The sequence below is a fragment of the Myotis daubentonii genome, chromosome 1 (assembly GCF_963259705.1).
Source record: "Myotis daubentonii chromosome 1, mMyoDau2.1, whole genome shotgun sequence".
Lineage (NCBI taxonomy): Eukaryota > Metazoa > Chordata > Mammalia > Chiroptera > Vespertilionidae > Myotis > Myotis daubentonii.
The window spans coordinates 63,947,384-63,973,773 of NC_081840.1; the positions used below are offsets into that span (position 1 = coordinate 63,947,384).

Below are 26,390 nucleotides of genomic sequence, written 5' to 3' on the forward strand. Positions count from 1 at the left end.
AGGTGTTCAATATTGGACATGTGGGGTTTGAGATACGAAGATGTCAACTAGGTGGCTGTATTGTATTCGGGAGTGGTTTGGGTTTTTTTTGTTTGTTTGTTTGTTTGTTTGTTTTTAATAAAGGTTTGAGCTGTGGATTGAAAATTGAGGGTCTGCATATAATGCTATGAGACTTGACAAGACACCAAGGGAGTAAGTTTTAGAATAGAACCAAGAACTGAGTCCTGGAACAATACAACAGTATTTTATTCATCTCTTTCAATAATGTTTTCCACTTCACTTTTAGTTAGTTGTCTTGAATGGAGAACTTGGGATTTGTTTAAAAGCAAGTTATAAAGAAAAAAGAAACACAGTTAACAGCTGAGGAATGGAATTATTATCTGTTTCCTAGCTCCAGCGTTGGATGACTCCAGCTCATTCTCTCCCCCGACGCCCCCGACCCCCGACCCCCAGACGTTTTGGTGCCTAGTTGCCAGTGGGTTGTCTGCAGAGATTATCTGTGTTCTAGAAAGTGAAGCCATCTTGCATGGCGGAGAGCAGCTGGATAGGAATACGTGTGCCTATCTACACAGCAGGGTAGAACTTACACTCAAATCACAGCCCACATCTCACAAGCTCATCTCATCAGTTTCCTGGTAGAAAGCAGCTGTGCTGCCAGGGATAGAAGCCCCTGGCTGGCCTTAATTAGCTCTAAAAGAGCACCCCTTGCTTTCCCTTTAGTGTGCGAGCCTTCGTGTCTGGCAGTGTGAATTGGCCGTGGAGTGTGGGGGAGTTCACTTAACATGAGTGAGCCCCAGAAAACAGTGGATCACATTTGCATTGCCTCTGAGCAGTCTGTCTTGTTTGAAACGAATGGCAAAGGTAGTGTGTAGTGTTGTCTCTAACCTTGAACAAGAAACTAGAAATAGAACCCTGTTCACCTGTATGGAGATTTGCCTTCAGAGAACACTGTCTTTCCTTTAACACCTTTACTGTGTCCTGGAAGTTATTTCTTTACTCGTCTGCTAGGAAGTATCGTTCACTTGTCTACATCTGGTAGAGCACTTTGCAATTTATAGGCACTTGTTTATCCATTATCTCATTTAATCTCAACAACAGAACCAAAAAGGAGATAGTCTTATCCTCTTTTTGTAGAGGAAGAAACATAGCTTAAGATCATATTTCACCAGGAGGCAGCTGTGCCTCTCTTTTCCCTGATGAATTGGTGTGGAAGGTACCTGAGTTTCCACAGTGAACCAGTTGGGGAAATGTAACTATATTAATCCCAGCATCCAGTCAAGTCTTTAAAAGACCTACTGGAGGCAGATGGGAGGTCTCAATCTCGTGAGCCTTAATTAGTTGATCTTTTTGTTTTTGGTGTCACTTGGAAACAACAGAAGTCGGGTTGACTGAAATTATTGGTGTGTTTTTGTGTGTGGTTTGTGACCACTCTGGTTTTTCTGTAAAGAGTGGAGATAGAGGGAACATATTTCCTTGTCATCATTGGCAAGCATATTCTAGATAGGGAGGAAACTGTCACTATTGGATTTCAAAAATATAAAGACTTACCTCTAGATCAAGCCGGTGCGGGGGGGAGAGAGGGAGTTACTCACTGTGGCAGCAGAGCTACATCAAGAAAACTCAGGGGAAGAGAGACAACAGTCAAATAGAGTTTCTCCCTTGGAGAGAGACTGGATTCTGTTGGCAGGTCTGACTTCCTAGGTTATTGCCAGCAGGTACCTTTGAGGGACTATAATGAACCACAAGAGAATGTGTTGGTAGGAATATACACTTTACATCCTTACTGCAATAGGAATTTCTATTGAGCTTGATCATTCTACTTTCCTAAAGCCAGAGATATGTTTTCTTGAGAAATCTCAAGAGTAGAGTCTTGTGTATGGGCTGGGGAGAGGAATGGGCAGAAATAAGGACAACAGTGAAGGCTGGTTTTAGGGACTTGGAGCAAAGATGCTGTAGAACACCGCAGTTAGAGTATTCCACTTTGGGTGAAAACCAGATAAAACTTGAAAGTTATTCTCCAGGCTTTTATTATCGTAAGGGTCATTTTCTTCTGGTGCCAGTAGCATTCCTCTGGTAAGGCAGGTCTCCGGTGTCCACCCCTTGAAAGTGGGGCTTCGACCCTCCTCTCTTCCTTCTACCAGTCATGACCAGAGTATAGTTGAAAAGTCCCTGTTTGGGTTTGTACATTTTACTTCAGTGTTCTCACATTGGCCCCACATTGAAATCATTGGGAACTTCAAAGAAATACCGATGCACGTGTCATTTTTTAAAAAGTTCCCCACATTATTCTCATGTGTGCTAGGGTAGACAACACTGTTCAGAGTAGTGATTCTCGAACTTTGATGTGCAAATGAATTATGTGGGGATCTTGTCGAAAAGTGGTTTCTGTGTTCAATAGTTCCAGGGTGGAGCCTGAAGAGCCTGCATTTCTAACAAGTTATCAGGTGATGGAGCACCATGAGTAGCAAAAATTTACAGCAATGGCTCTCGGGCTCTGGCCACACAATTTTACAAAATCACCTGCATAAACGTCCAGAGTCCCATTCCACATGCATACCTGAAACCTGTATAATTTTATTAACCAATGTCACCCCCAATAAATTCAACAACAACAAAAAAATTTAAAGGAAAAAGAAAAGCTGAGCAGACTGAAAAATCAACAACTCTTCTTGGATCCAAAAGAGAGGAAAGGACACAGAGCAAGCCATTGCCCCAAGATTGGGGAGACAGGTGAATGCAGGGAGTTGAGGCCTTTTGGAGCAGAGAGTCACAATCAAGCAAGAGGAAACTGCCCGGGGAACCAGTGCCGCGGTGGGAAAACCTGAACTGTGATTGTCAAATTGCTGGAGGCTCAGTGTGGACAACTCTGAGAGTTAAAAACTCCAGGGTGTGAACCCGGAAAGGAAAAAAACACACAAAACCATCTAAGAAGGGTTCCTGGTGGCTAAATGGGCTCAAAACCAGAAAAACCCCAGCCTAGCAGCCAATTCTGCACAAGGGCCTCTCACTGCACTGCACTTCACAGAGAAGCCTGCGCTGGACTGCCTGCCTCTGCACTGTGTTTCTGCCATCTGAGCCAGCTCTTATAAAGGAGTTCCTGGAAAAAAGAAGAAGGGGGGTGGGGGGGGGAGGAGTTCCTGGCATCCTATTTCAACCAGTAGGACTGAGGCTTCCCCAATCCAATGGAGCTGCACAGTTCAAGCCAATTAGAGCAGCCCTATTCTGACCAGTCAGGATAGTGCCTTATGGACCAATCAAACTATGAGGATTTGGAGTCCTCATTTGTATGAGGATGGACTAGTCAGGGACCCGGGGTGGGGACTTCTGTCCATACAAGCCAGATTCCCTCTGGCTCAGAGCGCACTTTCCCTTTCCACCAAGAGCGAAGACTGCATCTCCCTGACTGAGTTGAAACATGGGAGTCTTGCCAGAGTGAAACAGACAGGCTTGGAGTGGAGCAGAGTGGAGCCAACCACTGCAGAGCAGAACTATCTAGCCGGAGAGGGGCCTGGCCCCAGAGACCCCTGATCCCAGAGCTGCTCTATAGCCATGTTGCATCACAATGTGCACTGAATAAAGTTTCCTTCTTCACCGCATTGGGGATTCCGATTGGCATTGAATTGGCACCAGTGACCATCAGTTGGCAAAGGGGACTCAGTCATAGGATACCCCTCACAATATTGTAAACTTGCCCCCCAGAGCTCCTCCAGGTTCCCTCAGTAAACATCAAAGAAAAATCCCTTTGTGGTTCTGGCAGGGGAAAGGAAAAAAACCATTTTGAAATACACCGGAGCACACTGTTCTTAAGCCAGCCAGCCCTCAGGAGAAGCGAGGTAACCAGAGCCTAATCTGCGAGGATGTGGAGCAGCAGGAACTCTCATTCATTACTGATGGGAATGAAAATGGAAGACAGTTTGGCAGCTTCTTTCAGAACAGAATAGACTCTTACCTTAGGATCCAGTAATCTCAATCCTTGGTATTTACCCAGAGGAGCTGAAAACTTATGTCCGTATAAAAATCTGCAGTTTTGTTCATAATTGTCAAAACTTGGAAGTAACCAAATGTCCTTCAGTAGGTGAATGGATAAACTGTGGTACATCAGATAATGGAATATTATTCCGTGCTAAAAAGAAATGAACTATCAAGCCACGAAAAGACATGGAAGAAACTTAAATGCCTATTACTAAGTGAAAGAATCTAATCTGAAAAGGCTGCATCCTATATAATAATTCCAATTCTATTGACTTTCTGGGAAAGGCATAACTATGGAGACAGTAAAAGGATCCGTGGTTGCCAGAGGTTGGAGGAGAATGAGGGGTGAACAGGCAGAGCACAGGAGTTTTGGGTCAGTGAAGCTACTCTGTGTTGATGCCAGATGGTAGATACATGTCACTGTACATTTATCCAAACTCATGTAATGTACAGTACCAAGCGTGAACTTTCATGTAAACCATGGACTTTGGGTGATGATGGTGTGTCAATGTAGGTTCGTCAATTGTAAGAAATGTATCCCTTTGGGGGTGTTGACAATGGGGGAGGCTATGCATGTGTGGGGTCGGGAAGTATATGTGAAATCTCTGTATCCTCCTCTTGATTTTGCTGTGAGCCTAAAACTCCTCTAAAGGAATAAAGTTATGTGATTTTTTAAGTTTTTAAAAAGTCACCTGGGGAACTTTTAAAAAACACCAGTGGTGACTTTTACTCAGACCTATTAAGTCAGAATCAATAGAAGATAGGATCCAGAGTATTGTTTAGGTTCCTTTAGTGATTGAGTCTATTGAGTAGCTAGATTTGGGAACCTTGGTTCTAGATCTGCACTGCACTAGCCACTAACCACATGTGGGTACTTAATTTAAAATTAGAATAAAAATGTAGAGCGTCGGTTGTAGTCGCCGCATTTCAAGTTGCACCAAGCCATAAGTGGTTAGTGGCTTCCATATTAGATAGTGCACACGTCAAACATTTCCATTAAGACAGAAGGTTTTATTAGCCAACCCTGTACAATCTAGAGCAACTCTATGCAGACACTTCCAGAGGAGTTCTCTTATTTCTAAAACTAGGGGCCTGGTGCACGAAGATTCATGCTCTGGGGGTGGGTCCCTCAGCCCGACCTGCACCCTCTCCAATCTGGGAGCCCTCAGGGGAGCCCTCTCCAATCTGGGTGCTCTCAGGGGAGCCCTCTCCAATCTGGGAGTTTCTGTTTGTCTTTGCATTCATATGAGCGTCTGAGACCCCAACCCAGTTTGGTTTTTTGCTCACAGAATAATAGAGGCTTTTTTTTTTTCCTTTGCTTCATTGGTGGAGATTTCCTGGAAGTTTTAGGATATCTTCCCTTTAATTTTTCCTAGACACTCTGATTTTACTTATGTCTCTGACCTTTGCTTTCCTTCCATACCCCACCGTGACAGTAACTTGCTCCAGGCTCACTTTGCTCTAGTGTCTAGGCGATCCACTGCCACCAGAACTATGATTCCCAGCATTCCTGGTGCTCCCCGCACTCTGGACTTCCACTTCAGGTCCTGGGGCTGCTACCAGAACTACTATTCCCAGAATTCCTGGTGCTCCTGTGCTCTAGGTTTTCCTTTCCTGCTCTGTCTCCATCCCCCCAAGCCTCCGGCTCTCCTGCTCTGCTCTCTGCCCGGTGGCTTGGGGGAGCAACCGAGGGAGCCATGTCCCCCCCCAAGCTGCTGGCTCTCCCACTTCTGCTCTCCGCTCGTCGCCTGTGTATGCAAATTAACCTGCCATCTTTGTTGGGTTAATTTGCATATTCACTTCTGATTGGCTGGTGAGTATAGCAAAGGGACAGTCGATTTACATGTTTCTCTTATTATATAGGATTGTTACATTCTGTTCTTGTAGTTAAAAACAATCTAATTTGATCTAAATGGAGGACAAATCATAGTAGTTACTGTTTTCTTTGCTTACAGTAGTTATTTTCAAATCTTATTCTTCCATCCTCCTACTAGAATCTTCTGTGAGCTTGTGAGAGAACAAATTGTCAGTGTCTCATTGTAAGTAGAGATGGCTGTATCAGAGTTGAAGCAAGGTTGTCCACACGTGATAGGGAGTGGGTCTTTGTTACACCCCAAGGGTGTTTGGTGATGTGTATTTATTAACGTCAATATTAAATTTAAATAAAAACTTAAGTAATTAATCTTGTTATTTTAAGGGTGGTTTTTTTTCCTCTTAAGAATTCACAAATTTTCCCTTAAATAAATAATTGGTCATACTCAGGATGTTCAACCAATTGGATATTTCTGCTGTAGGAGACAATTCTCAATTTGAAAGTACAAGTCATATTAAAACAAAACAAAAACACCGAACTCAAAACAATGTCCAATTAGAAGTGTGCTGAAACAACAAATTTCAGTTCCAGTGTGAGACTCATTAATGGAGAAGCAAATATTCTATTCCAGTAGGTTTGGGGGGTGTGTGTGTGTGTGTGTGTGTGTGTGTGTGTGTGTGAATGAAAGACACCTTATCCTCAAGTAACATGCTTTAAGGAGCTTCTGTGTCTCTTGTACTTCATCTTGTTGGAAGTCAAGGTTTGGGTTTTGTCTCTCACATGCTTCCTCCTTGGAAATCTAGTCATTGGAAGAAGCACGCAGGGCTAGGACATTGCACTGTATGAGAGATTTCATGATTGAGCCATTTCCTGAAGAATGTTAGAGTGAGTCTCAAGTTTAGCAGACCTAATACATAAATGCAGGCTAGAGATGGGAGAATGGAGAACAGCTCTGAGTCCTGTTTAAAAATGTTAAGAATTCCCTCATTTGGTAGACCCAATAATTCTTAATGGAGAAGAGATTATGGATTTCTTGTGGCAACAAGTGCGTGGGTTATAGTTCAGGAATTGTCAGTGCTGAAGAGAGCTCATTCACTGCCCTCACTGTACATGCCTTGTCCTGGGAGGGTGTTGCTGAGGCTGGTTTGGTGATGAGCTTTGTAATGGGTACCTGGAACACTGCAGGTCTGAGCGCAGAAAATGCAGCAGCGGCCACAAGGAGCAGGCCCAGGCCCTTGGGGCTCATTTGTATGGATGCACTGATGCGGTGGGCGCTGCGTACATCAGAGCCACTGCAGCAGTCCCGGCACAGAGCCTGGGAAAACAGGACTGCTCTGCAGCTTTGCTTTCCCGTCAGAGTTCCACTCCATAATCTAATGCCCTTTAACTGGGACAAACAGAGCTGAATGTATAAAGCAAAGAACAATGTAAGTCCGGTGCTCAGAAGTAATTGGCAGCTTAGGGTGCGATAAAGTCTCACAATGGAAAAAAATCATAGCAGCTGGCTCCAGCAAAGACCTTGAAAGGTCAGACGGTCCATCTTTCGTTGCCTGTCTTCAAAACCTAAACCATTCCAGATGGATGAGAACTGATTCTACATTTCGGGACTTCCAAAAGGAAAATTACTGAACTGCCTTTGAAACATGTTCTGATGTATGGCACCTTTTTTTTTTACTCTGTGTAAGTTCATTCTTCAGTTACCCCGGCCCCCTCATATTGCAGTTAAAGTTGTTTTTTATTTGTTCAGTCTTTAGTGGAGATGAATAATGACCAGTCAGTGTCCTGTATGGAGAAGTCACTGAAGACCAGCCATACTTAAATCACCACTTCGGCCTTCCTTTCATTGACAGAAACCCCCGTTTCCTTACATGTTTTCCTATGGCTTGTTTCCTTAGCCTCTTACCTAGTATTGCTTTCGTCTTCTTCAAATTCTTCGTGTCTGTTTCAGTGTAATGTCTAAACTGGACCTGGTGCTGTGGAAGTATCTGATGAGTACTTAGTATAATGAGAAACTCGCCTCATGATTCCTAAATACCAGCAGTTTCTGCTGTGCACAGTAGTGTGAGATTGTAAAAATGACCCTGGGAGGCTGTACAATAACTGGGCAAGCTAAGACTATAGAATGTGATCTGATCAATGGGGAGATTATGATACATAAATGTGTTTCAAAACATTTAAAACTTGCCCTAGCCGGTTTGGATCAGTGGATAGAGCGTCTGCCTGTGGACTGAAGGGTCCCGGGTTCAATTCTGATCCAGAACGTGTATTTCGGTTGTAGGCTCCATCCTTGCACTGTCAGGAGGCAACCAGTCAATGTGTCTTTCTCTGTGTCTCTCCCCCTCCCTTCCACTCTCTCTAAAAATCAATGGAAAAATATATTCGGGTGATGATTAACAACAACAACAAATAAAAAAACACATTTAAAACTCTATTCCTGTTATAAATGTGTAGAGAAATGAAAAACATAGTCAAACTAATATTGGTATACTGTAAGTTAAAATATTATAAATATTGACAAAGTGTATTGTTGTTTTTTAAATCTCCAGAGTAGTTTGAACAGTGCTTGCCTTCTTGTCATATAACTTATGATACTAAGTAAGCATCCTTTCTATGCCTTGGTGAATTGTCATATTCCTTTCTAAGTTTGGATTAGCTTCTAATATTTTATCCTTTGTGCTTTCCACGTTATGAGATATCTCCAAGATTTCCTTTAATACGACGCTTTTTTGCCAGCATCACTTCCTCTGGGACATCTTCATACCTTTCATCACAACTACTTTCCTCATTTATGTCGCGATGAGTTTACCTTCACTAAGTTCCTCTGGTGCGGATCCGGTCTCTGGAACGGCAGCAGTGTCAGTAATCCCACAGTTGGCTGTGTCTTCTGCAAACTCTGTTGACATTCCAGCGGTATCACTCTTTGTTTCTTTGCTGCACTTTCATCTTTGTTGACCAATTCTCCCCCCACCCCCTGCTTTGCGTTATCCATTCCATTTTGGGCTTTATCGCTGGGAGACAAGGAGGCCATCTCATTGCACGTTTTGTTGTTTGTTGTGTGAACTTAATAACAGCTGCACACTGACCAATCACCGACACACTTTGAAAGGAGTGACGTGATTTGTCACTGATCCTGATGCACATCTGTTCTTTGCATTGTGACTTGTGCACTGAAGAGCTAGCAGTGAAACTTGTATGCAATTACCCACAGTCACTATACCATGGCAGCTGAAATTTGGACGCTGTTCTTGGGGAACTAGTGTTACTTAAACTGTTGTAACTGGAATTCTTGCATTTAAAAACAATGAAACTCGGACTTATTCAATTCCTGCATCTACCCCTGGGTCCAGTGCTAAAGTCTGGTTCCTGGTCATTTTGTTATCCACTCTAGTGCTTAGTTCTATTTCTGCCACTGCCACCTTCATCTTAGTGAGGTTGTCCTTTCTTCTCCAAGGATGCGTCATTGGATCTTTCCTCTTTGATCTTTATACCATTGGGTTCTGACCTCTGAGGTTGTTTGAAATGCTGATTCCCCTCCAAGATTTACTGTCATTTGCAGCTTGGGTAGACATTTCCCCATTCATTAATGTGAATGCTGGTTCCCAGTTCTGGATCATTACGGCTGTACACCGTGCTTGTTTCCAAAGGCTGTTTAAGTGAATACACACACTACCTGGTGGGAGAGTAGGGAGGCCGGGAGGGTGCGGGATGCACTATTTTTATTTTGTAAAGCTCTTTCTTTTTCTGTGAGTTATTCTTAGAAAAAGCAGAAGAAACTAATGTAAAAACGCAACAAAGGAAAAAAAAAAACTCAACAAAGACTCTGGCCTTCAGGTTTGCTGACAGAGGGAAAGGAGTCTGTAATTCTGAGAGCAGCACTAGGAGGGGAGCATCTAGCCCTTTGATATGTTTGTATGGGTTCATGAAAAATGAATGGGGGATGTTGAATAATGTGTATGAACAGTTAATGTTTACATACTGGCTTGAAAAACAAAACAAAACGAAATTGTCTACCTTCTTATCTCTGTGAGTTCACCTGTCACAGCAACAGTGTTTGAAATGCTAATGTGTCCCCTAGCTTTAGGCGAGGGGCCCAAGTCCATATCCTAGCCACTCCCAAACGCTGTTGGGGAGCCACATAGTCCTGGGAGGCTGGGATCTAGGGGCTTCCTGTAAGTTATCCTGCTGCCCCCCATCCTGGCCTCCCACTTGGCCCGAGAAAATGGAAGATTGTGTTTTATACAAGCATCAGATTTTAGAGCAGGAAGAGGCCAGAGTACTCTCTATTTTAATTCCAAATTCTTAGTTTTCTCCCAGGAGACCCAAAATGGTCAACACACTTAGCCGCAGTCACACAGCTTGTGTGGGGCTGAGCTCAGCTGAGCCAGGTCTCCTGACTCCCAGGCCAGCGTGGTCCTGACTGCATCATCTTGTGTGTAAAAACACTTTCAGATTTCTTTAAATGAAGCCCTAGCCGGTTTGGCTGAATGGATAGAGCGTCGGCCTGCAGACTGAAGGGTCCCAGGTTCGGTTCCCATCAAGGGCATGTACCTTGGTTGCGGGCACATTCCCAGTGGGGGGTGTGCAGGAGGCAGCTGATCCATGTTTCTAACTCTCTATCCCTCTCCCTTCCTCTCTGTAAAAAATCAATAAAATATATTAAAAAAAAAAGAAATGTGAAAACCTAGTGATAGAACTGCATTCTTATAGCAGGAGAAACCAGATCAATACTTGTCTTCTGAGAAGTAGATGGGATTTAGACTATGTCCTGGGTGGTTGGAATTGAGACAGTAGGTCCATGGGAGTGGCTAGGATATGGACCTGGGCCCCACGCCTAAAGCTCGGGGCCAGAAAGGGACTGTCCAGTGTGTGTGGGAAGGGTCCACAGGGGATGTAGCACAGAATTGGGCAGCCCACGTGGACAGTGGGGGAAGAAGGAGTCATCTCTGAAAATTCAGTGCCAGCCTGACCGACAGTTGGGGCCCAAAGTTATATATTACTTAGAAAGAGCAGAAGCCGCACCCTGAAGAAACTAATGTAAAAACGAATCCAAGGACTGGAAAACAAAACAAAAACCATTCCCACATCTTCCCCCATGGAGATCACTTTTTAACGCTGGGCACCAGGAAGAGTCTCACAAAAGGCAGCTGTCGCTGGAGATGAGCTCACAGTTAAAAACAAAGCCCATTTGCATAGTCGAACTGAGAATCTACTGATATAGAGCAACCAGAAAGGAACTTTAAAATAAGAATGCTAAAAACGCTCAGGAGGTAAAGGAAGAAGGAAGTCTTCTATGAACAGGACATTAGGAAGGATGTTCTTCATTATCCGTGAGATAAATATCCAGGGTATTTATCTCAAACATCATGCTTCTGGGACTGATTTCACAGGCAAGTCGCAGATTTGAATCCATTGAGTGTTCCTTGGTGGTGGCGATTTTCCCCTTTTTAAATAGTTTTGCCTTTTCCTACCTTCACCAGAACTGATGAATAAACACAATTCAGCTTCTAAAAAGCACTCTCAGCTCCCCCGAGTGGGTTCCCATAGACCAGCTGTCGCCAACTGGTGGTCCGCGGACCACTGGTGGTCTGTGAGGTCCGAAAGGTTGGCGACCTCTGCCATAAACTGCTTTTGCCATTGCTCAGTCCTTGAAAGAATTGGTGCAGTGTCTTCCTCCATGTCTCTTGTGTGTTCCATCTCTAATTTATCCTGACCTTACCAACCTGGTCATTGCTATAGGCTATGCCTTGAAGCTATTGGAGTGGCAGGCCCTACCATCTACATTCTTTTACACAATTCACATTTTCAGAAGCTATTGAGACAGTCCTATCTGGGCTATAGATTGGAAACATAAAGAATTATCAATCCATGGGTACTTCTCATAGTAGCACATGCTTTTAAAACATTCACAGGCTTTACTGAGAAGATGCAGAAAAGATTCCATAACAAATTGAAATTAATTCCATTACTGAAAACTGGGACCCAAAAAAAAAAAGTACATACAGCACTGGTTTTGATTATGTGTAGGTGAGTCAGTTCCCAGGATAATGAGAAAGAAAAGATCATGTTAAAAGGCTAGAAGATTTGAAAAAGAAACGTGGGAAAATTTAGTTTGCAAGTGAATGCTGTTTTGTCTTTCCAAATGAAAGTTAGCATCACTTAATAAGTATTTTAAATATTAAGTCTTACACCCTGATAAACAAAGAATTGTTACCTTCTGTTATTTGGAAACCTTACCAGAAGTCTATTTTAAGATCAGTTGTTTTTATTTTCTATTTTCTTTCCTTTTAAAAAGGCTTTTCAATATGATTTGTAAAAAGCCAGTGTTCTTTGAGAGCTCCTTAGTAAGGTTGCCGAAGGTCCGTTTCTCCCCCAGTAAAGCATAAAATCGGGCCCTCCAAACAGAAGGGAAGGATTGCTGACAGGTTCCCTGTATGTAGAACCACGTGTCTTCCGCACCCGACTCCCTATTCTGTGAGTCCTACGCAATCTTCAGTAGCCTATCTTAAATATTCTGCAATCTGCATACTGTAATTGGACACTTGTAGTTTTCCGTCATTTTCTAGGCCATGCTTGGCCTAAGCAGAGACCAATTCAGTCTCAACTTGGCATTTTTAGCTGGTCACTCATTCAAGAGTTACAAAATGGTATCTGTCAGAGATTTTCTTTGTAACATTTTGTGAGGACCAGGGTTAATATTATTAGGTTTTCCTGTAAGTGATGCTTTTCCAGTGAAACTTTAAGATAGCTATAAAGGTTCTCCAGTGTTTCTTTTTCATTTTTCCTAAAGAAAAACAAAAATAAATGGGGGGGAAAAAGATTAAAAGCTGTAATGTCCTTCGGTTGATCTCTTACCCCCCTCCCATGCATATAAGCATAACCAATGGACATAAGACACTGGGGGGTAGGGGAGGCCAGGGGATTGTCAAGGGCGGGGGGGGGGAAAAGGACACATATGTAATATCCTTTGTAATACTTTAAGCAATAAAACAATAAAAAATAAAAATAAAAAAATAAAAAGCTATAATGTCCGGGCTTTTACTTACAGCATTTAACTTTGCTGTAAGTAAAACCTTTTTTCTTCACTACTGTAGAATTCTTGAGATCCACGCTTTCTTTTTTTTTTTTTTAATTTATTTTTTTTTTAAATAGACTCTTTAATAGTAATTTGACATGATAGCAGAGTCTCAATCTGTCTTCTTCTCTAATACATCCTTGGGCTCTTGCCTGGCAGGCACTAGAGACTGTCCGCTCCTTGGCTCCTGCAGTTCTCTGCTCTCCTCCGTGGCTTCCTGGCTTTCAGTTTCGCTTTTGGACACTTCATACCGCTCTTCACTGTAGCCCCCGTCTGTGTCGGCTGTGTAGATGCCATAGCACATGATGCTGATGACACCCAGAGGCAGGCCAAAGAGGAAGCAGCCCATGATCGGAGAGCTCTTGCATATGGACACAACGGTAGATTTAGCATCAAATGCCATTCTTTTCAATCTCTGCAAAATGCTATCACCTCCTTGGGCTTCTACTGTGCCATCCAAAATGCTATTAATGAACTGGACCATGTCTTCAGTATTCTTGATCTCTCTATCTAGTAAAAAGTATTGTTGGTTTGAAGTGTTCAGTACAACTACAGTTGGGACAGTCAAGTCATCCATCAGCAAGGTATTTATATAGTCATTCCCATCCATATGTCCAAACTGAAAATCCCTGTGGAACTGATCTCTGTAATCTCTAGCAACTTCCTGAATAATTGACTTCAGTCTGGTATGTTCAATTGATGTATTTTTCTCATCAATAATTGCAATAGCTACAAGCTTTCCTGTATCTCCAAGTTCATACAAGAGGAAGCCGTCCATAGTCAGATAATTCTGAAACCTCTCCCTGTTGATCCAAGATGACAAGTCACCGTCTTCATACTCATCGTAAACAAAGTAAGTTTCATCTTTGAAAACAAGCACGGTGGGCATCTCCTTCAGAGTCACGTACTCAGGAACTACTTCTTCTGAAGCAGAAAAGAAGTATGTATATACAATTAATTCTGAAGCAGCATCTATGTATTTCTCCTTCAAAGTTGACTCTCCACCTACATAAACAAAAAATACACGATGTCTTTTCTGCACATGTTCAAACATTTGCTGACTTGGAAGTGGCCGAATTAGTGCTCCAGATACTCTGTGAGCAAACTCAATAATATCATCTTTAGTTCGTGGTCCTCTATAATTATATGCCAAGTCCCCTTTTAATAGCTTAATTGTTGGATAACCTCGAACTCCAAACTCTGAAGCAATGCTAGAATAGGAAGTAGCATCCATCTTTCCAACTTTAACTGACGAACCAATGCTTTTCATTTCAAGACCAACTTCATTCCAAATTGGCTCCAGTTTTTTACAATGACCACATCATGGTGCATAAAAATCTACAAGCCAAATGTCATCTTTTCGATTGTCCTTAAACGATTCATCTAAATCTTCTACGAATCCTTTACAGAAAGCCATCTCAAGAAAAAAAACAGTGGCGCAGAGCCGCAAGGCAGCCCCGGGTGTCCGAGCTGCCATGGTCGCCGCAGGAGAGCTGCAGGCCGAGGGAAAGCAGTAGAGGCGGCCGCCTGCGCTCCCGGAAGGGGAACCGGGGCGCCGAAGGGAAGCTGGGCGCCGAGGGCAGGGGTGGGGCAGCTCCCAGGACCCGCCGGCCTCCGCCTCTGAGCATGCGCGGAACCAAGAGCTCCACGCTTTCTTTAATGAGGTGGATTATATGGCATTTTATGAAGTTCTCTGTCATCCTTATCCGATCATTCTTCTGCTACTGTAAGATATTTTTCTCATTTTAAGAGCTCACCCAATCTCACTGTTAACGTAGAAAACTGATGCCATTAAAGCTGCTGTATAAGCTTTCCTTGGTGATTCTGTTTCTGCGAAGTAGGAAAGGTGTTTGTTTTCTCTCTTCTCGACAGAAGTATGCTTAGCCCCCTATCTCAGTAAATGGAACTTTCACCCAGTCAGTGGACAAGCCGCCCTTTTCATCATCCCTCATAGTCCTTCCATCACCTCGCTGCATCCATTTTACCTCCTAGAGAACTATCAGATCCTCTCACTTCTCGTCTCTTGCGAGCGCCATTGAAAGAGCTTCCTAACTCCCTCCCATAGTGCTGTTCCCTCTGATGTTCACAATCTGATCCTGTCAGTCCTTTGTTTAAAAAATTTTCAGTGGCTTCTTTTTGCTCTTAGGATAGCATATCCGATCCTTAACACTGTCTCCCAGGCTCTGTGCCATCTGACTTGAGTCATCTTCCCTGCATCCCTCGTGGGCCCTACTTCGGGCTCAACCATCCTGGTCTTCTTCCAGTTCCGTGAGTGTGCCTCACGCCTTTCTGACTCAGGGCCGTTACAAATCTGTTCTCGATGCCTGGAGGGCTCTTCCCTCCACTCCCCTTTCACTTGGGTATCTTCTGTGCTCCCTTCACGTTAAAGCACTTCCTTGGAAGCCTTCCCTAAACCCCAGACCAGGTCGCATCTCCCTCTTCATTGCTCTTCTATTGTTCCTGCAGGTGTCCTGTTTTGTTTTGTTTGTTGTTAATCCTCACCCAGGGATATTTTTCCATTGATTTTTAGAGAGAGTGGAAGGGAGGGGGAGAGACAGAGGGAGAGAAACATCTATGTGAGAGAGACACATCAATTGGTTGCCTCCCATACGAGCCCCGACCAGGGCAGGGGATAAAGCTCGCAACCCAGGTACGTGCCCTTGATCGGAATCAAACCCGATACTCTGTCCACTGAACCAAACTGGCTAGGGCATCCCTGCAATTTTCCTTTGTAACATTTGCATAGTAGTAGGGCTGAAGATTTGTAAATTTGGGGATTATTATTGAAAATTCAAAGACAGCAGAGATTATACCAGTGATGGCGAACCTTTTGAGCTCGGCATGTCAGCATTTTGAAAAACCCTAACTTAACTCTGGTGCCGTGTCACATATAGAAATTTTTTGATCTTTGCAACCATAGTAAAACAAAGACTTATATTTTTGATATTTATTTTATATATTTAAATGCCATTTAACAAAGAAAAATCAACCAAAAAAATGAGTTCGCATGTCACCTCTGACATGCGTGTCATAGGTTCACCATCACTGGACTATACCATTTAGCTTATTGTTCTGTCTGCAGCCATAAGCACAGTACCTGGCAGGATTAATGCTCACTAAATGTTGTTGAATGAATAAGTAAATGAATGCCTCTTACTTATAGCATACAATGAGTATGTGAAAATGAATACCATCTTCAATCCTCTGTGTCTGGCCAAGATCAACTCTTGCCTTAACTTTACTGAAACTCTCTCCTGCATTAAAATAGTATGTATTTTAAGTCTTCTAACTGGGAACCAATCTTAAGATCAAGAAGACTCTGATTTCTGATGTATGGTTGGGTGTTTATGTTTTCAGTGATCATTTTATAGGTAAGGAAATTGTCAGGAGCCTAGAGGGGTGTCAGAGTGGAGTGCACACCAGGGAGTATTGAAAGTGAGCCAGGGTCAGGTTCTAATTAAAATCAGAGGCAAGAAAGCATTTAAGGGACCAAATGACTTAAATGGTAGCAGAAAAGACATTAGTAGGTGCATAGGGAAATGTTAAAGACATAATGGAAGATACTACATTAGAGATAATGAGTTATTTTCACTAATACTATTCCGAAAGAGGGACACATTTGTTTTTCTAATAGCGATGATCTAAAGTCTATCTCTTATTGTAACCAGCTTTGTCCATTTTCTGGAGGACTTCTATGAGAATGGAAGGGAAAGTTCTCTATTACCGGAGCTGAGATGGTTGAGATCCTGGTTATATTTCAACAGAGGCAGATTTTATTGATTTAGAGAAACACTAAAGTGTTAAGTGTAGTGAATTAGCTTTGATTTTTTTTAACATACTTTGTGGGGCCCAAATACCTTATTAAAAGCAATACGATGCTACATTTGAAAAGTCAACAAGCATCTTGGGAAATCATGCCTATAACCAATTAAATTTATAGGCTAGTATTTCTAAGTGGCAACTGGAGGAATTCAAATGGAACATCTGGGACTCTGAGCAATGCATCACCCTTGGAATTAAACCATAATCTGATATCTTCAGGCTTCCTTACCTTAAATGCTCTGTTCTCCCATTGAAGATTGCTTCTGTTCTTCGGGTCTTGATTTTCACATCTTTGCCAATCTCCTGTGTTGTTAAAATAGTCTCCCTTATCTCACCATTTGACCACGTGGGACATTTATCATGCTGATCTAATATTTGTGAAGAATAGTGGGTAAAAGTGAGCAGAAGACTGCTTCAGAAATTCTTAATGAAGCAGAAAATATACAGAAATATTCAGAGTATCTCCACTAAGACCTTATGATAATCCATTTGGACTTTTTGGATTGGACAGAAAGAAAGTATCTAATACTTGTTGTATTACTACCTAGGTATCTTCTGGTCAGTAATGGTGGTGATGATTCGAGACTCCCCATCTCTTTCCCCCACACCTACCCCAATCCATGCAGATAAACCATTTTGAATCTGGAATAAAATTGCTTCTTTTAAGCCATGGAAGGCCAAGTTCAAATCCCAGTCCCTTGCTTCAACAATTGACTCTAGTGACCTATCTCTGCTCCTCATAACAGAACACAAATCATTATGGGCCAATATCAATATATATAAAAGTCTAAGCGACCAAACAACCAGTTGACTGGTCACTATGACGCGCACTGAACACCAGGGGGCAGACACTCAATGCAGAAGCTTCCCCCTGGTGGTCAGTATGCTCCCACAGCAGGAGTGCCGCTCAGCTGACCAACCCGTCCTGGCAGCCCACCAGCAGGCGGCAGCCACTCAGTCCCTCAGTAGTCCTGCAGGCCCAATCTCCAGAGAATGGGCCAAGCACAATCCTGACAGCACTGCAGCTGATTCCTCTCCCTAGATGCTCTGCAAGGAAGAAACAATATAAAAGCTGCTGCCAGGTGGCTCCCGACAACTGGCGTGAACGTCAGTGGGACAGATCTGGATCCCGGGCTGGCAAGAGCATCCCACCGCCTGTCTGGAGGGCCAATCATGTCCCAGGCCTCCCCCCCACTCCCCTTGGGATGAGCACCAGATACAGGGCTCACAGCTGGTGAGTGCCGCTGTGGCGGCACTTGCCTCTCCCAATCAGGACTGACTGGGTGAGAGCCCATGACAGGCGCAGCAGGGCAGGCACAGCAGGGCCAGGATGAGTGGGAGTGGCAGGCAGGAGCAACAGGCGGTATTGGACTGCTGGTTTTGGCCCAATCCCCGCAGGCCACATGAGGGACCCCACCCATGCACGAATTCGTGCACTGGGCCTCTAGTCTTATCTAGTAAAGTGGGAATATGCAAATTAACTGTCACACCATAATGGTCAAGATGGCTGCGCCCACAGTGGAGGCCAAGTTCCCATAAGGAGCCTTAACAAGCAATCAGCAGGGACCTGAGGCTGCATGGCGCTGGGCCAGGGCAGGGGACCTGAGTCTGCACCCCCCCTCCGACCTGTTGGGGCTTGACAGGGGACCTCAGGCCATGCCCCCACCCCAGCACCAGGCCAGGGGACCTGAGGCCACACCCCCCACCTGGCAGGGCTTGACGGGGGTGGGGACAGCCAGGTCTGGATCTAACCCAATGGGAGTGGAGCCAGCCAGGTGTGGGTCTCGCGCGATTTCAAGGCACACGTGGGTGGGCAGGGACTTGACTCTGGTTCCCATGGTGTGCCCCAGACTCTGACAGGAGGAAGATTTTCATGTACATTTTATTAATTTTCTTTCATCTCTGACACTTCTATTATAGAGAAAGGGCAAATAGCAATATTAAAATATTTCCTCTAATTAATTCCCTCTTAATGTGCACGAGTTTCGTGCACTGGGTCACTAGTATATCTATAAAAGCCCAGGACTGTTGGAGCCGCATAAACATGCCATGGGAAGCAGATTGAACCCTTTATGTAAGCAGTTACTACAGTGCAAAAAAATAGTGTGCTACCCTTAAAAGTACAGGCTTATTTACTGACAATTTGGAGAACAGTATTTTGCTAATACAGTTCCATCTTCCTTTAAGCAAACAACATGCAAAGATTCATGTTTACTCAATAGAGTGAGGGCTAAAGAACTATCTGTTTCAAAGGTAAGAAAAGTGGACACGTTTCATCTCAAAACCAAACTTCCCAATGCTGTTTTTAAAACCTTTTTGTTATAAAATCCAGACAGATACAGGAAATCATGTAAACCATTTGCTTAATACATTATTATAAAGCCAACACCACTGCTATGGGCTTAATGTTTGTATCTCCCCCAACGTGGACGCCCTAATTCCCAATATGATAATATTTAGAGGTGGGCCTTTGGGAGGTGATTAGGTCATGAGGCGGAGCTCTCATGAATGAGATTAGTGCCCTTAAAAGAAGAGACACAAAGGGATGATGTCTTTCTTGCTCCCTCGCCTCCCTCACCCATACCACCACCATGTGAGGACACATTAAGAAGACAACCTCTGTAAGTCAGTATGTGGGCTCTCACCAGAACCCAACCACTCTGATCTTAGACTTCCCAAACCTCCAGAACTCTGAGAAATAAACATTTGTTGCTTTAGATGCACAGTCTACAGCAATTTGCTTTAGAAGCCTGAACTGACTAAGACAACCACCTGGGTAATGAAGTAGAACTTTGCCACCCGTTCCAGAAGTTCCATGCATGCGCCCTGGCTCAACTGTAGCCCTTTCCTCTGATTAGTAACTACTCTTCTGACTTTAATAGAAATCTGTTCGTTGTATTTTTCTTTTTATAATTTTATCACCAAAATGTGCATTCCTAGGTAGTATAGTTTAATCTTGTTCGTTGTCTTAGTGCACTTTAAATTTATTAATTTCTAATTATAGTTTTTAGGGGTAAGCTGTTATATAAAAGAAGGTACACCTGAAACCCACTTACATTTTCCATTGTAGTAAAGGCATTTGTGGACTAGGACATGTGTTACCCTTATTCTTGAAATTCATGGAGAATGTCCTAAGCAATTTGCTTGTCTTGCTTGTATGAGCATGTAAAAGGCATCTCCAATAGGTATGATTGGCTCCAGAGAGAAAAGGGAAGGAAAGAAAAGGGACAGCCCTGAAGAAGAAAATCTTAAAGGACAGAGACTACATCTTCAGTTATCCACTGCATTAGTAAGTATGGCAGGATGAGGGTAGAAGGAGGGAAAGGGCAGTAGTGTCACATCCTACAGCTCTGAATTTGCTTAGACTATGAATTCTAGCGAGCATAAATCTTACTGAGAGAACTATGGTAGACGAAAGATAAAGGGTTAGGAATCAGGATGTGGTCATTGCAAACATTCCCTCCCCCATCTCAAAGGGAGTTCATCAAACTGACATGGCTCAGTGGTTGAACATTGACCTATGAACCAGGAAGTCATGGTTCGATTCCTATCAGGAGGCATGCACGGGTTGCAGGCTTGATCCCCAGCAGGGGGCAGCCAATCAGTGATTCTCTCATAATTGATGTTTCTCTCCCCCTCTTCCTTCCTCTCTGAAATCAATAAAAATATTTTTAAAAGATAAATTATCTAGGAGAAATCAAAATCACCAAGTGAGTAGTTTGAATGGGGCTAATGTCATAAAGGATTGTCCCTAAAGGTTCAGGTGGGATAAAAGTTTTAAAGTAAAATTAAGTATAATAATAAATACCATCATTTTCTAGAGCCCTAAGGAAAGTACAGGAATTCCCACAATTTATACATACGGTATATTCCAAAAATTGGTTCATAGAAACCTAAATTTCTCCAGATAAATAATATCGTAAATGGTGAAGAGATTTTTAGATTGCACACAAAATATCATTTAATTTATGGTATAACTGATGAACTGTACTTTTGTAATGAAAAACACCAGAACTACAAATAGTTATAGAACAGATTGTAAAAATATAAAAAAACCCAGTATTTAATAACACAGTTTAAAAAAAATTTAATGTGGTGTTTAATGAAAATCGTTATCAGAGGCTGATATGGAAACTAATGGAAAGTTTTATAGTGATTTTAAAGTAGATTTTGGACATTTTCAGGGGCTTTATACATGACTCCCTAATTTTTATTTATCCTTGCTTCAAGGCATATTGCTTTTGTGTTCATTGAAAGCAGCATATAACTAGACCTGATTGTAGGCATATTAGGTATAATTTGGGTAATTTTTGTATTTACAAGTTGAATGAAGAGTGAGATAGGGAGAAGGGAAAAGATGATGAAAATGTTTTGAATTGGAAAAAAATGTATGAAGAAATAGGAAGATAAAAATGTGTGGGAATTAGTATTTTCTTCAATTTATTAACTTTTTAATAGTAAATGTGCTTTACTTTTATAATGAAGAAAAACTGAAATTTTCTTCTTAAAGAATGTGTAGAATGAGGAAAGCACTGCCTGGGGTGGTATTAACTGAATTTGAGTTCAGGAGGCAGATGGGTTATCTCATTGTAGGGGCAATCCAAACTCTGAAAGTGGATGGGGAATCCCAGAGAGACTTCACAGAATAAGGAGAGATTAGAAGACGAAACCCTGGGGAACACCAACATTCTAAGGGATGGAAGAGAGAAAGAGTCTGAAACAGTAGACAGGAGCATGGTATCTTGGAAGCTAACTTGGAACAATGTTGAAGAAAGAGGTTGTTGTTCATGGTGTCAGATGAGGCAAGATGAGGAGAGGTAGAGGGTGCTCATTGGCATGGCCTAAGAAGACCAGTTCCAGGACTCTCCACCTTGATTCCTGGTGAGAGAATGGCTCCCGCTGCTGACTGTCAAGAATGTTAGTGCCTGTTAAGTTAGATCCCTTCCCTCACAACAGACAACCTCATCATTCCAGGCCCACAGCATTATACTTAGCAATCATAAATTTTAAATAATAAAACTACTTGATATCAAATGCCAGGAGGACCATTTTCTCACACACATAGGACCAAAGTCACAGTTAGCTTTCTCCCTCCAATGATGATTTATAAAGGTTGTGATGAACCAACAGGATAGAAACCAGGAGGATGCTGGCCTAGAGCAACCTAGGGAAAAGTATAGATCTGTTTCTGGGCTCTCTATTCTGTTTCACTGATGTATCTTTTTTTTCTTTGCATCAATACCACACTATCCTGATAACTGGTGTTTTATAATAAACTAAAGGCCCAGTGCATGACATTTGTGCACTGAGGGGTGCAGGGTCCCTCAGCCCGGCCTGTGCCCTCTCGTAGTCCGGGACCCTTTGGCACTGCAGTGGAGGTGAGAGAGGCTTCCGCCACCACCGCTGTGCTCCCCAGCCATGAGCCAGGCTTCTGGCTGAGCAGCGCTCCCCCTGTGGGAGCGCACTGACCACCAGGGGGCAGCTCCTGCATTGAGCATCTGCCCCCTGGTGATCAGTGTGCATCATAGCAACCAGTTGTTCTGCCATTCGGTCTATTTGCATGTTCGCCTTTTATTATATAGGATGTTTAAATTAGTTAGTATTAGTCCTCCAAATTTGTTTTGCCTGATCTAGGTCCTTTGAACTGCCATGAGAATTTTAGAATTCTTAATTTCTTCAAAAAAGCCTACTGAGATTTTGGCTGCAATTGCTGTGAATGTATAGATGCATTTGAGCAGAATTGGCTTCTTAACAATACTGAGTCTTGAAACCATGAACATAATATACCCTTTCATTTTTAATAGTAAATGTGCTTTACTTTTGTAATGAAGAAAAACTAAAATTTTCTTCTTAAAGAATGTGTAGAATGAGGAAAGCATTGCCTGGGGTGGTATTAACTGAATTTGAGTTTTGGTCTTCTTTAATTTCTGTTAACAATATTCTGTGATTTTCCATGTAATTGTTAGCATTTTTATTGTTGCTAAGTACTTAGATATGAAGTGGTATCTCCTTGCAGTTTTAGTGTAGGTCCTCGGTCACCACTGAGTGTTTATTGGTCCTTCAGGTTTCCTTTTCTCTGGCTTGCTTTTATATTGGCCCTGAATTTTATTTACTAAGAATATTTCAGCCCTAGCCGGTTTGGCTCAGTGGATAGAGCGTTGGCCTGCAGACTGAGAGGTCCCAGGTTTGATTCCGGCCAAGGGCACATGCCCGGGTTGCGGGCTTGATCCCCAGTAGGGGGCATGCAGAAGGCAGCCAGTCAATGATTCTCTCATATCATTGATGTTTCTATCTCTCTCTCCCTCTTCCTTCCTCTCTGAAATCAATAAAGAAATATATATATTTTTAAATATTTCAGTTTTATCTATTTTTTGTTTTTATTGGTAGTTGAAATTTTTCTTTCTTTTCTTTTTCATTTTTTTGTTTTTTTAGCTCATGAATTTTGAAATAGTAATTTAGACTCCAGGGCATATACCTCTTTACATCTTTTCATTCCTTGTTAACGCTATCATCTCCTAATTTCTGTCAGTAGGAAGTTCTGGTGTATGTTATGTGCTTTGACATGTTCCAACTTTGATAACTTTTGAGAACTCTTTTTGAAAGCAAAGCATGAGGTCAGTTCACTTGTCAGTGCCCCTTAGGCAATGCCTAGTTTATCTCTTTGCTCAGCTAATCTACTCTCATTCCTCATGGCTCACTGCTCTGGACGTTCTGAGATTCTGTTCCAACTGAGCACATTAAAAGAGAGAAACAATCCCACGTCTCTGGGCAGAACTTGGGTAGCCTGAGGCTCTCTCACCTTGAGGCAGCAGGCAACTTGGCAGAGTGCTCAGCCACTCTTGGAGATGAGTGTCAGAAGGCAGGAGCCTCAGTCCTGTTCCGTAACCTTTCTTTGAGCAATGAAAAGAGATCTACATACTAATGTAACAGTTTATCAAGATAAAATTGTTGAGATAGGTTTTTATTAAATAGTAGCCCCTTGATTTCTTTTGGCTACAAAGTCGGCTTCCTATGATTTCTAAGTAGGCGGGCTACATGCATCTGGTTGTGTCTTACAGAACATTCTTTATGCATATTAGACTCTGTAAATAGTTAACTTTTCAAAACTTCAAACATGTGTTGAATACCTATTGCGTACAGGCACGTGTCAGGGACCTAAACTATCAAAGTGAGGAAGGTATGGCCCTTCCCCTGGAAAGCAGCAGGAATGTAGGTAGGAGTTAACTAGCTCCAATGCTTTCTGAACAAAACAAAACAAAAAAAAAGAAAGGCAAAGTAATGGTGTGTGTGGGACCATTCTAAGGCACAAAAAGTAGGCAGTGTTTACTTACAGAAACTTGGCTAGAAAACATAGAGCTAGAAAATTAAAGAATGCCTGCAACATACAATTTCTAGACAACTGGACAGGATACAAAAAGAGAAAGATACTAAAAGAACTTGGCAATCGGAGATTTTTGTGTTCCCAAATCCTTGCTCATTATGTTCTCTTCTTAGAATGCTTTCCTTGACCCTTGTCATTTGGCCAACTCCCACTTATTCTTAAGGACTCATCTTAGATTTTATTTCTTCTGGGAAGATTTTCCTCCCTACCTCCCACTCTGGCTAGGGGACCCTCTTATGTGCTCTCACAGCACTGTACCATATACCCTGACTGTTCCACTTATCCTATGGCACTGGAAGTGCCTGTCTGTCTCCTCCCAGTAGATCACAGATTTATCTTGTTCACCATTGTATCCAGTGTCTAGCACTGTATAAAGACGCATTGTGGGTGCTCAATAAATATCTGGTTGACACAACCACATGATAGAATAAACAGTGAATTATCTGATAAGTAATAAACAAACAAATGAACAAATGCCAGCGAGAGGAGGAAGGTTTAGCCTGGAGAAAGAAAAGGCCTAAGTTTAAGAATAAAGCTCAGAAAAGGGCTCAGAAGCTGGAGGGATAAATACCCATTAGAGAGAGAGCAACAGTGACTTGGAGGAGCGTCTCATTTCATTGTACTACTAATTGTTCTTGGCCCCAGTTTCCTCCACAATTTGGGTTCAAGACCTGACAAGAATTATCAAAACTTGATTATGTGCCTAGTTGTGGTCTAGATATATTGGGAATTATGCCCACAGAGCACGTGCAGATTTGGCTGTGACTTTTATTGTTATCTAGGTGAGAGGACTACTGAGAAAAACAGGGTCATGACATAGATTTCCCCTCTAGATTGAACTGACTTAGTAAGCAACACCCTTTAGAAATGGTTTGTCAAGTGACAATAAATCAAACTCACCCAAGTGATGAATCTCTGTCTTAGTAAAATGTCTTGTTCCGACCCAAATCCACCATAGCTATGACTTTTCTCTGGCTTAGCTGGAGATGACCTCCCCAAAAAGTTAATTTTATATGTTTAACGGGATCCTAGCATACAACACAGTGGGCTAAAACCAACAAAAAGGAAACGTACCAGGCATAGTAAGTCTTGCATTTAGTCCCAGCAATTAATCTGACCAGTATAAGATTGGGGAGGTCTGGCTTAGTAAAGGAATACTTGAAATGGGGTTCTAGATACCCACAAATTGAATAAGGTCAACAGTGTTTTTCTAAAACCAAGTATAGGTTTAGATTGTATTAGGAAAATATAACATTCAGATCAAGGTTTAATATCTTTACTATATTATAAAGCTGTAATGTATTTGGAGAATCATGCTCACTGTTATCTGAATGAAAGAATAGTAGCAAACCAGAGACTAACAGGGATGTTGACCAAGATCTAGAAATAACTCGTGTGAAAATTCAGTTATAAGAATTAGGTATTTGGGCTGTCATCAATAAATCCACAAACAACAAGTGTTGGCGGGGATGTGGAGAAAAGGGAACCCTATTGCACTATTGTGGGGATGAAGATTGGTGTGGCCACTATGAAAAACAGTATGCAGAGTCCTCAAAAATTAAAAATGGAGCTGCCTTATGACCCAGCGATTCCACTTCTGGGTATATATTCAAAGAAAGCCAAAACGTGAATTCGAAAGAATATATTCACCCTTATGTCCATTGCAGCGTTATTTACAATAGTCAAGATATGAAAGCAACCCAAGTGCTCATCAATAGATGAGTGGGTAAAGATGTGGTACATATATACAATGTAATTTTACTCTGCCATAAAAAAGAATGAAGTCTTACCATTTGCAACAGCATGGGTGAATTTAGAGGGTTTTATGCTAAGTGAAATAAGTCAGTTAGAGAAAGATAAATATCATATGATTTTACTTATATGTGGAATCTAAAGAACAAAATAAACGAAATTGAAACAAACTCATAGATACATAGAACAGACTGATGGTTGCCAGAGGGGTGGGGAGTTAGCGACTGGGTGGAAAAGATGAACAGGATTAAGTATAAATTGGTAATTATAAAATAGTAATGCGGATATAAGGTACAGCATAGGGAACATAGTCAGTAATATGGTAATAACTGTGTATGGTCCCAGGCAGGTACTGGAAATATCAGGGAGACCACTTTGTAAAGTATATGATTGTCTAGCCACTGTGCTGTACACCTGAAACTAATATAATGTTGAATATAAATTGTAATTGAAAAAATAACTTTTTTTAAAAGGAGAAAGAAAGAAAAAAGAATGAGGTGGTCAGCCTGTCGAAGGGAAGGCTTGGAAGACATGGTATAGTATAGTATCAAGTATCTGAAGAACAGTCATGTGGCAGC

At 42.2% G+C, this 26,390-nt stretch overlaps 2 protein-coding genes across 4 annotated transcripts in view; one reads left to right on the forward strand and one right to left on the reverse strand.

Moving 5' to 3' along the window:
* The window catches only part of FRMD5 (FERM domain containing 5), a 290,625-nt gene that overhangs the window by 181,861 nt on the left and 82,374 nt on the right, over positions 1–26,390 (forward strand). The window lies entirely within an intron of this gene.
* LOC132238148 (protein disulfide-isomerase TMX3-like) lies at positions 12,934–14,443 on the reverse strand. Its single transcript, XM_059702876.1, has one exon. The coding sequence runs from the start codon at positions 14,125–14,127 to the stop codon at positions 12,970–12,972; it is 1,158 nt and encodes a 385-aa protein (XP_059558859.1). The 5' UTR covers positions 14,128–14,443; the 3' UTR covers positions 12,934–12,969.